Below are 11,791 nucleotides of genomic sequence, written 5' to 3'. Positions count from 1 at the left end.
AAAGGTATACTGAAACGCTTTCAGGAAACTTAAGACTACAAAGCATAGTTTACTATGGAAAAAATAAAATAATCCAATGAAGTAGATGACGTAAATCCAAAAGTCCGTCCATGGAATCGAACCAACAGCCTCAGACGTGGAGTATCGTAACATTATTATTTAGATAATATTAACCTTTGTAAGGTTTTGTTAACTTCCTATTGAGTCATTAAGTATAATGATTTATCTTGTAGGGGTTGTAATAATCAAGATAGAACTTAGCACAGACTAGGATCCAATATAGGAGGATTGAATTCCTTAAGGAACATACGTGTAGTTAGAATAACCTGTACCTAACTTTCATGTTTGTTCATAACTTTTACCCCAAAGTTCATATCTTTTGAATTAGTTAAGGCACTTACGAGTAGATAGAATAACGTTCTAGCTGACTTTCATGCTTGTTGATAACTTTTCTTCAGAAGTTTATAACTTTTTGAATTTAATAAGGCACATACAAGCAGTTACAATATCACTGTAGCTGACTTTGTTGTTTGGACAGTACTGGTAAGAAATATACGATGAATTATAGATGTTTCATCAGTATTCATAATATTTATTAATATGTAAGCGCTAATCTAACTAAATATTTTATCATTTCATAATTTATCATTTTACCAGCTACCTATTTTAATGTAATTCACGTATGTTTAACATTTTCTTTAGCCTACACAGGGTATGAGACAAAATACTTTAAATTGTAATTACGTAAATTAAATAGGCACAATTGAATAAAACAGAAGAAAACATATTAGATATTTATTAGTAAGAAAATGATTTATTAATTATAGAATAAAGTGTGTGAAAACCTTACTCTTAATAATCATACAGCACAAGTTATTACAATTGTATTTTCAAGTTGATTCACATTAGAAAATAACTAACCTAAATTAAGATTAGATTATATTTCAGCTTAAACACTGATGAATAGTTAACAAACAGAAAACGTACTGCAAATTTACAGAACAACTTTTTATTATGTTTAATTTAAAAGCAATGTAACTTGTTGTTGGTTTTAATGATATTTTCTACTAAAGAAGAAGAAAATATAAAATACTTAGTTGTTCAGTAACTATATTAATAAACAATAAAATATTTTAGATTCTTGTAATGTGAATACCTATTCCGTAAACTATGATATCAATTATTCTCAAGATAATGATTCATCTTAGAGAACACATTAAGTTAATGTCTTTAAATATTTTTAAAAACGCAAAATATGCCCATGTAAAATTAGACTAAATGTAATGACTTTTTCATTTTGTGTTGTGTCACAAACACATTGAAATAATTTCATTTAAATTATAAATTTAAAATTTCTGTAGTTTTTTCAGTCTAATTACCCAGAAACAGCATTTTTAAATACCAGATATTATGAGAATGTTAATAACTTAATAATTATTCAGCACGAGGATTACCTGTAAGGACCTTTTTTTTAAACTTCATAATGGTATATTCACAATGAAATCTATTCAGTCTGGTACATCATAAAAAATACTTCAGTAACAATATAAGTAAATATATGAAATCAAATATGAATAATTAAATCAAATATACAGTAAATAAGAATTTCCTGACACTAATATTTTTATTTAGCAACTTTAATAATTGTTCACCAGTTTAATCTTCATTACTTTTGATATAATTTATCAGGAACTATTTTTACATATAGTCTGTTAAGATGTTTGAAGAAACATAAGAAAAGTTTGCAATATTTTTCACTGCTTATAAAAAATTATATAGAAAAATTCTACAAAATATTCAAAAATCATGATGGTTATTTATTACATCTGCCGGATGACAACAAAATTTAAATTGTTTATTTATATTTGTTTCAAATATAAACATTTCAAAAATTAAATTATGAATAAATTCAAAAATATTTTGGCAAATTTTAAGTAATTTTATCGCTCAGCTTGAAGCCTATTTAAAAAATTGATATATATTATTACATGAATTTAACTCCATTTATCCATAAAGTCTATCAAATTTAGGAGATGTTTCCATAACTATTGATGATTATGTATTGATCATTAGATAGATATATTGTCTCTCTCTCCTGCAAAAAATATTTTATTCTCATGTAAAGTAGATAACTATTTCTTATTGGAATTCTCTCATATATCTTTACTCATAAATTAAATATTGTTTTGTGATGAAAGTGTAAATATTAATATACATTATATTATGTACTTACATCTTTTATGAGTGTTATCTTAAAACCTAATTAACATTCAATAAGTTACACAAAATAACATTAATTTTAATAGTCACAATAGTGTTACTGGTTTTAAAATGTACTGGGACCTATTTCTTAAAAGTACTAATCTTGTAATATTAGTATAAAGCTTTTCAAATCAAATAAGCCATAACATTATGACAAATTAGAGATATCAGTCTTACATTTAGAAATAACTTCTACTATTATTCTATCATTTCTACTTCACGATATTTTGTGACTAGTAGAAACAACATATTACAAAACTAATAGCTTTGAGAAATAGGAACCTCGATCTACCATTTTCAGACTACAAAAACATGTTTGTTTGTAGATCCCAAAATTTAAAAACTTCAAATTGAAATAGTTCACAATTTGCACTAAAGATAAACAGAAATTCCTTATGACAAAATTTGACAAACATATTCAACACATAAGACTGTTCATTTAATTGTACAGCATATTTTTTTTTCAAAGTGGTGCAAAATTAAAAGATAACTTTAAGGTTTATAATGTAGTGTTTAACACTTACATAATATTATAATTTGAAACAGCCAGTGTTTTCTAAACGTAATTTTGTTTAGTAATATGTTTATGAAGCAATTATATCAAACATTTGATGTCGTGCTACATAATATGGAAACCTAAAAAAACTATATCATTTCTTGATAACACTTTATCAATTCTACAATACAGCTGTTTTTCAAAGTTCTAGAAAACTACTTTATAAAATTTTCGTATTATTACTTAAATTTTGAATTAGTTTGAAAAATAATAAAAAGCATATTTAAAGTTTACAAAATATCAGTCGCTATCTCGAAGTTTGAATCTGAATTTGTCAACTATTCTACTTTCCTTCAAATTCAACCTAATTTGTATGAGTGTGTAGATTTACATAAGAAAACAAAAGTAAATTTTCTTTTTTGTTTATTTATATTTCATTACAAAAATTTTCAGTACATGAGTTCAAATCTTGTTCCAAACACTATATTTCAGTAACATCTAATTCTTATCTAATACTTTCATTTTATGGTCTCTCACAATACACCCATTCATTTACCACCACACTTGACTGGAAAACAGAAGGACATTCTTAGATTTTCAGCATTTATAAAGATCCTTATCCTTCAGTTCTTTTACTTTGTAAAAAAAAAATCTGCTATCTTAATTTTCAAAATGTCCCCAGTAAGCACAATGAATAAAACATATTTGCGGGAGAAGATAGACAAGCTTTACAATATCATAAAATGCGATCCATGTGCTATAACGAGCTATTTTAATGGAACAAACACTGTGACCCTCAAACAATGGAGTAATATTTTTTAAATATAATTTTAAATTTGTGAAGAAGCATTGTTTGAATATATTTCGAATGCTAGAAATGCTCCAATAGCGAACAAACCAATTACGAGCATTCTTTTTTTTGACACTGCGAGTTGATAATAGATTGAGTTAGGTTAAGTTACAGTACATTAATTAATTCAATCGGTAATATTCTCTGTACTGACATAAAGTAACATTGCCAATGCTGTCAATATGTGTTAATCATAGATTTTTACCACTTTCACAATAACATATATTTTCCAAGAAATTTAGGTATTATGATAATTATCTAATTTGAAGAACATTTAAAATAAAGTAAAACAAACACTATTGGATTGTTATTTTAGAAATGATTTTGAAAAAGTACTATTTCGTTTTAATTGATAACTTCATTTATGAATTTAGTGAATTGGTCAATTTTAGCAGATTTCTTTAATTTATCTGTTAAGTTGACAATTTAATTTGGTTGATAGTGCCATTTAAAAATAAAATTAAGGATAAAAAAGAAGATATAAAGAAAACATTTCTATTAAAATTAATGCTAAACTTTTCAGCTAAAGTTAACATAGACTGTTTGATATAGACTGTCAAAATATGGACTGTATGATAGTCTACTAAAAAATTATTGATGAACCATTTCTTTTTGTGTACGTTTTCATTAGACATAACTCCAAACATTTGTTTTGAATAATTGTCCTGATAAACGAATAATGCTTTACTGGCATTTGATATTATATCTAATGCCTTTTCCTATTGCCATGGTGTCGAATCTTCGTGTTGACATGCTTGGACAGCTGTACCCTCGAGGGCAAACGCAAGATGGGTAGGTGAGAATGTTGAAAGGTGATTCTACAACGGATTTACAAGAATTTTCTGGTTCACACTCCGGAAGCTGTAAAAGAAACAGATAAAATATCAAATTATGTAACAACTTCTATATTTCAACATAGGAGATTTAAAAGACTTTCTAGATAAGTTGTGGTTGGTAATATTACAGTACAGATTTTATCTAACAGAAATGAAATGTAATCTTTAAGTTTAACGTCCCACAGTTATGCCGGTTAGGCTAAAGGAGACGGGTTTATCTAACAGACTAATGAATACATACAGAGTATTAAAGAAACTCAAATCTCCGATATAGATGAAATTCCTTCAGAGTGAATTCTACCTGGAGGGGAAAATTGTGGAACGAGATATAAACTTATTCTCCTCATAGAATAGGGATTAATTGCCATAGAGTAGAAAAAATCAATCATTGTTCTAATTCACAAGAGAGCCAACAAAACTGATTGTAATAATTATTGAGGCATCTTTCCTTTGTTAATATTCTATAAACTCTTCTAAAACATTATGTTAGCATGATTGACTCCATGCGCAGTTGAAATTCTTGGAGATTTTCAGTTAGATGTGGGCAAAATCGATCAACTATCAACCAGATACTTACCATTCGCTAAATATTAAAAAATGGAATACAAAATCTCGATTCATCAATTATTCATTGATTTCGGAAAGGCCTATGACTCAGGAGGAAAACATTATACAATATTCTTAACGAATTTTGTATACCAAAAAGTTAGATTAATAAAGAAATGTATAAATGAAACCTAAAGTAAAATCTGAATAGGAAAATACTTGTTCACGAGCTTTCACGTTGAGAATGGTCTGAAACAAGGATATACGTTGTCGCCATTATTATTCACTTTCTTCTGGAATATGCAATAAGAAAAATTGATAGCAGCCAGGGCTTGGAGCTGAATGGCTCTCACCAGATTATGGCTTATGTCGATGAAATCAGCCTGATATGAAGACAATGGAAAGAAATTCAGAGGTTTTATTAAAAGGTGAAAGTATATGTGTTTAGTAGTAAATGCGGATAAAACCAAATACATGGAAATTCTTCATGACTGTAATGCATCAAACTGTGGATACGTTAAAATATCAAGTAATACGTTGGACAAAATACACATTTTCAAATACTTAGGATCAACATTAACAGAGCAGAGCCAAATCCAGGATGAAATTAAATATCGACTGAAAACTGAGAATTCATGTCATTGTTTAGTCCAAATTCTATTGTCTTCGCAAATTCCTACAAGAATTTGAAGTTTAAAATATATAAAATGTACCTCTGTTGTGTTGTAGCCCTATGGTAGCGAAACAGGGTAGCTTACTTTGAGGAAAGAACGTAGACTAAAAGTATTTGAAAACAGAAACCTGTGACGAATATTCAGATTGAATGAGCCACTCGGAAACTATGACGAGTTGCTTCTTCTTGTTCAACATTTATTTTCTTAAACAACAAATGCTGAGATTTCAATCCGCTTTTTAAAGATTCATATTCTTCTAACTGTAGGCTTCCTGTAAATGAGGAGTAATTTTGAGAATGTTTAGTCTCATAATAACGTTTTATATTGTATTCTTTGCGAACTGATATTGTTTCATGGCAAATTACACACGTTGAGTCTTATTACTTAACTCAATTACAGAGAATTGATATCCTGATTGTTTTTTAAATGTTCTGGACCCACTATCTGTCTTTCGTTTTTTCATTTTTATACAAATCCACACGAAAGGCACACAACTTCAAATGAAAATAATGCTAATTAATACAATTACAAACAGAACAGGGGTACTGAATAAACAGTATGCACTGATTTTATCTACTCACAATTAAACTACTGTATTTTTGCTGCGAAACTGTAGTAATAAAACATTAGTCGCACTATATTTCGGTGTGTAGATCGCACTTGTCGCTCCGAACTCAAAATCTGGAACTGTCTAACCCTCAATTGTCTCCCGTATTTATACTACGCGTCCTCGGTACATAGACTAACCAAGCAAAATTGCCGTTTTGTTGAATTTCGTCGCTCCTCACAAGATGTACTGGCGCTATAATATGTTAGTATTATGGTCTTGGTATCCCTTAGGCTAAAATAATTGGAGACTCCTCGTTAAAGATACGAAATTGATATTTAGAGTAACATGCACTACGGAACAAAAAATGTATCTCTTCTAAAAATAGATGTCTCATTTAGAGAAAGTCTGAAAATCAATTTCACGAATTTGACTTAATCATTGTGACTATATTTGTATTCCCACTTCAATTTGAAAATGGGAACGCAAGGAAAACGCATAACCATGTAGTGGCTATTGACGTTTCTTTGAACTTGTATTCTCTTCTCGTATACTAGAAAAGTCATTAGCAAAAAATGTGCAGCCTTTGTATGCAGAGCAACTAATCTTTGTGACAAGGGAAATATTAGTTAGGCTGACCAGATGAAAACAGAATTTGCCGCCGTATGATCATAACAACACACTGAGGTTATTACCTGAAACGAACGTTTAATAGCATGGTTACATAAGTTTCGAAAAAAAATGGCGGAAACAGAAGCGATATTGCTTTTTTCTTTATAAGGTACAGCAATTTATAAGCACGCACACACAGTTAATAACACTAACATGGATTCTTTAAAACAAAGGGTTACATTTTCCTTTCTTCAATATAACATCCCACATTTCTTTTAACTTCATGCACAAGCTGTAGTTAAAAACTACATCAAACTCTTGTGTTGAAAACTTCTGGTTATTTGTGTTGCTTTTCCATTTTGTTTTTCCTTTGTTTCGTTTCCCCCATTTTGTTGATCAAAAGACAGAAAATACAACAACAGAGCGTAAATAGAACCGAGAATTATCCTGCAGCTATTGAAACACTTTTTCCCCTGCTGTGTCGTGGTTTTTGTGTTGTTGTAAACCTCTGGCAACATTGCGTACGAACAAACAGCTGAAAGATGATTGGGCGAGCGGTCTCGCAGGTCCCCTGGAGGAATATCAGAGGGAGGTCGCGCAGAAATCAACAAAAACTAATTAGATAGTGGTCTCTAATTTGACAATTGCCAGCGTGTAACGAATGTTAAATATAACGTAAACACCTGATAATAGGCAAGGCACATCATTAACCCTGTGGCAGATGCGTCGTAAAGTGGAATTAGAACTTCGTCAATCATTCGAAAATAACTTTGTGTGGTTGGAAACGCAAGCAATGAGTGGTTTGAAGACAAAACAACGGTGAGAATTATTTTAAGGCAACTTCTTTTCTTGACACTAATGAGCATTCTGATTTTAGACAAATATACGGGGTTCTTACAAAGGAATAGAGGTCTGTGTGTTTTATTATCTTTCAAAAATGATTAAAAATAGATATTTGCATATTGAATCGTGTCTAAGTGGGAGAGGTAAAACATTTTGATAAGAGAAGAGAAATGTTACACAAAAGGTTATTTATTACCTTGAGGTTAGGCGTTTCTGTGAATTATATAACCAGTTTTCGGGCAAGCATGACTGTCTAGTTTATGGAAAGGAAAGGAAAAAGTCGAATGGTTATTGCGGTTTCCTTCGATATATATGTGGTCCTGGATTTGACCCTCTCTGAAGTCCAATCTCCATTAACTCACATAAAACAACGGATATTAGATATTAAACCTATATGATGTAACATATATGAGAAGAACACACTACTTTTTTCAACTATGTGTGTTTATAACAAACATTGAACTACATTGTTTTATTACAGCTTTGTATAGCTAACTATAATACATATATTCTTTAACCAACTGTAAGTAAGAATATATTCGGAATACATAGTTCAAGTTGACAATATCTCTTTCACCATAAAGAAAGAATAGTCTTTTCTTTTCGACTGTAACTGATGATTAATTCAATTAGAAAGATCTTTTTTGAAATGTAATATATGATCTCTTATCTGTAGAGATATGTAGTGATTATTCTTTGGGTTTTCGCAGTAAACTTCAGAATTTCCAATGGTGACTGTTGTGCTTATTCCCCGAATTGTCTCATATAGTTTTGCTGCTGAAATGGAACATCGAATCCCAATTTGATCAACAATTAAAATCATTTTCTCAATGTAACGTCGCTGAATGTTAGAGCTACCGGCATAAAATACGCAAGAGAAGAAGGGGAGGGTGTTTTGGAGGTTCACTTTACCTCTTAATGGATGGTTGCTGACTAAAATGACGACGTGATTTCTGTTGGTATCTGCAGCAGACCTGTAGTAATAGGGCCCGAGACCATTTTTGGGAGGGCTGACTTGATAAAAATGAAATCTTTGAGTTTTACGTTCCACGCATATGCGGGCTAGGCTAAAGGAGACGGTGATGATGAGAAATGATTGAAATGGTGGAATGAAAAAGTGAGAGGACACGGGAGAACCCTGAGGAAACCCACGCACACGGTGTTTGTCCACCACAAAGTTTACTTTGCGCGAGCTGGGATCGAACGAAGGACCCCATGTACCAGAAGTGAACACCCTCCCACTGAACTACCGCGGCCTCACAGCGCTGACTTGAGTTTATCTTACAATCATACGTACATACCAACAAATGTTGAAGTTTCAAGGCATCTGAAGATAGACACAGGGCTGAGACTCATGGCTACCCCCTAGTTGCGGATCTGATCGGGAGTAATGAGACCAAAGGAACCAATGATCAGTACTCGTATGCATATACTTTAAGGTTTTTATCGAGTTTTTCACTATTGACATTAAAAAATACACACACACACAAGATGATATTTTGCAAGAATTCTGTATTATTTAGAACTAGATTATTATGTCTGTCGTTCGAATGGGAAGAGTAGGATATGAAAAATATTTGAAAGTTATATTTGAATCCGTTTTCCCATATTAAGATCTGTATTTAAATCGTAATGAAATGATAAAAATTCTTGCCAACTAAAGTGATAAGTGATACCAACAATTCATTTCGAACAGTATGTACAACTATTTCCATAATTTTTCAATTTTATGAATACAAAATGGGAGACTAAAACATACAAATTGCCCCATTTAGATAGGGAATTTTCTAAAACGCTGGAAAATATGTTCAGTTGTTTGAAATGGGGAATTTATATACTTAGTTTTATCTCCCAAATTTGAGAGTCTCCTCAGATGCTCTATTTCTGGCATAAATTTGAAATCCCCTTACCCTCTCTTAGGAGAGACACATTAAAAAATTCTGAATAGGCAATCGTGTCTTCCTTGCAGTTACCTAGAAGTATGCCTAATCAATAGTGTGGATTTTGTATAGCGGGAAAATATACAAAGTTCGTTCTTTCAGCTTGATATATATGATGTACGGAATAGGTAAAATAATAAAATAGTCCATAAAAAGAACTAAACTATATTAAAAAATTATCTTTGACGTGATTCAAACTTCCGTGAAACTGTATGATCAAAGAGAGAAAATTTCTGTCTTAAAGTTTCTAAACAAAACTCTAATTTCTTGTTCACATTTCGTGAACATCTTTCTTCTTCAGCTATCAAACAAAATATAAGTTTTTCATCAACGACGACAGCTCATGAAAGCATAACGGTTATTTCTCTCATCTCTCACAGAGAAGTATTAATGAAGTAATTAAACTTCATACAGCATTTGTTAATTATACAATATATATATATATATATATATATATATATATATATATATATATATATATATATATATATATATATATATATATATATCAAACTACCATATACGCAAATATTGAGAAAAACGTTAGGATTATTATGTGCTCACTCTTTTCTTTCAGGCCAAAATTGGGTCCAAAGCACCCCATGTATCACGTGTTGTCTCCAAATGGAAACAGAGATCACTTTCCAGCACTTCTCCCCTTTTCTCAAAACTTCATGCTCTTAATCGACCACTTATTGCATTTTTCTATTCTTTTCCTTGCTACTTTCTAAATTTTTATTCCAATGACTTCATTTTTTAGAAATAAGTTTTATTCTAACTTCAGAATAAAATAACAGAAGCAACAAGTCATTAGAGAGAGCATCTTGTTTTCACTTTCAAATTTATTCACAATTCGGGGATTAAAGTTTAAGGGGGAAATTCATCGAAACTAGTGGGACTGTAATATGATGCACTGTATGCGATTCATGAATCACTTTGGACGAAGAAAGTCCAATAAAACATTTTCAGGTCGAAACATAACAAAACGAAGTTTATCTTTAAGAAAGAAATTACAACAACTTCAATTACAAATTATCTTTGAACACACTGTTCTTTGTAGATAAATACGCAAAACTTTAATACTGATTTTTGTACAGTTTTAATGCAGATGTGAATTTTACTTAATAAGGTGAACCATCCAGCATTTATCCACTCAATGAGCAGGTGACAGGATCTCTCACGTGAGTAGAAATTTTATCTCGAGATATTTTTACCGCTTTATATCATAAACTTCTACCTCGATTTAAGAAAACTTGTTTTGAAATGTATTTTTGAAGATTCGTAAAATGCTTCGTGTGGATTATTGTATTCTATAAGTCAAAAACATGGACATTACGCAAAAATGATGAAAAACAACTGAAAGCTTTAGAAATGTGGATGTAGAGAAGAATGGAGAGAATTAGCTGGACCGAGCGGAAAACAAATGAAAGTGTATTAGAAGTGGTGGGGGAGAAAAGAACATTTTTAGATATTACTAACAAGAGGAAGAGAAACTTAGTTGGGACATTGGCTGAGAAGGAACTGTATCATGAGGGACGTATTAGAGGATATGGTGGCAAGAAAGAAAGGGGCAGTGCAGGAGACTACGATTACTGGACGATATCAAAACAGAAAGATAATGTATGAAGACCAAGAGGTCAGCGGAAGATCATGAAGCATGGAAATTTCTCATTTGCGGCAAGTGACCTGCCAATAATGGCAGAATATCTATAATGATGATGCTTTTCCAAAGTTATGGTAAAAACTTTAAAGTAAAATCACCTAGTTCAAAATTGCATCTCTAATTTCATATCTACACGCTGTAGTGTAAAAATGACTAAAGTTACTTTCAGAGTTAGAAGAAAAGAGAGAACGAGAATAAGGCTCTTGGCTTACACTCTGTGGGAGTAAATTGTTTTTTCATGGTGTGTAGCAAGTGATATCAACTTTGCGTGTTTCATGTTACAGAGAACCAAATTGCATTCCGTGCGAAATTGAGAAAGCCCAAGACAGGCTATCTAATGTTGTTATGTGAAGATGTAAATAAAGAGAAGGAAACGGATGAATAAGTTTTATGATTTCACATGTAAGACTGAGTATGTTGCGTGGGTTGTTCGTGAAATAGAATGTTAATTGTTCTATTTCCTTAGTTATATATGTAACTTACATTAAACTTTCTGAATATTGCTTCGAGAAAATGCATTAT

General features: G+C 31.0%; 1 protein-coding gene across 1 annotated transcript in view; it reads right to left on the bottom strand.

The window, feature by feature from the left end:
• Positions 1-764: 764 nt before the first annotated feature.
• LOC145666819 (U-scoloptoxin(11)-Sa2a-like) overlaps positions 765-11,791 on the bottom strand; it is a 420,750-nt gene continuing 409,723 nt past the window's right edge. The window contains exon 5 of the mRNA XM_081734383.1: positions 765-4,469. Coding sequence (XP_081590509.1) covers positions 4,293-4,469 — 177 coding nt within the window. The 3' untranslated portion in view covers positions 765-4,292. The remainder of the gene's footprint in view (positions 4,470-11,791) is intronic.

Source organism: Thermobia domestica, chromosome 12 (genome assembly GCF_964235325.1).
Source record: "Thermobia domestica chromosome 12, izTheDome1.hap1.1, whole genome shotgun sequence".
Taxonomy (NCBI): Eukaryota; Metazoa; Arthropoda; class Insecta; order Zygentoma; family Lepismatidae; genus Thermobia; species Thermobia domestica.
The sequence above is the reverse complement of the archived record's forward strand: the minus strand, read 5'-3'. Positions and strand labels throughout refer to the sequence as shown.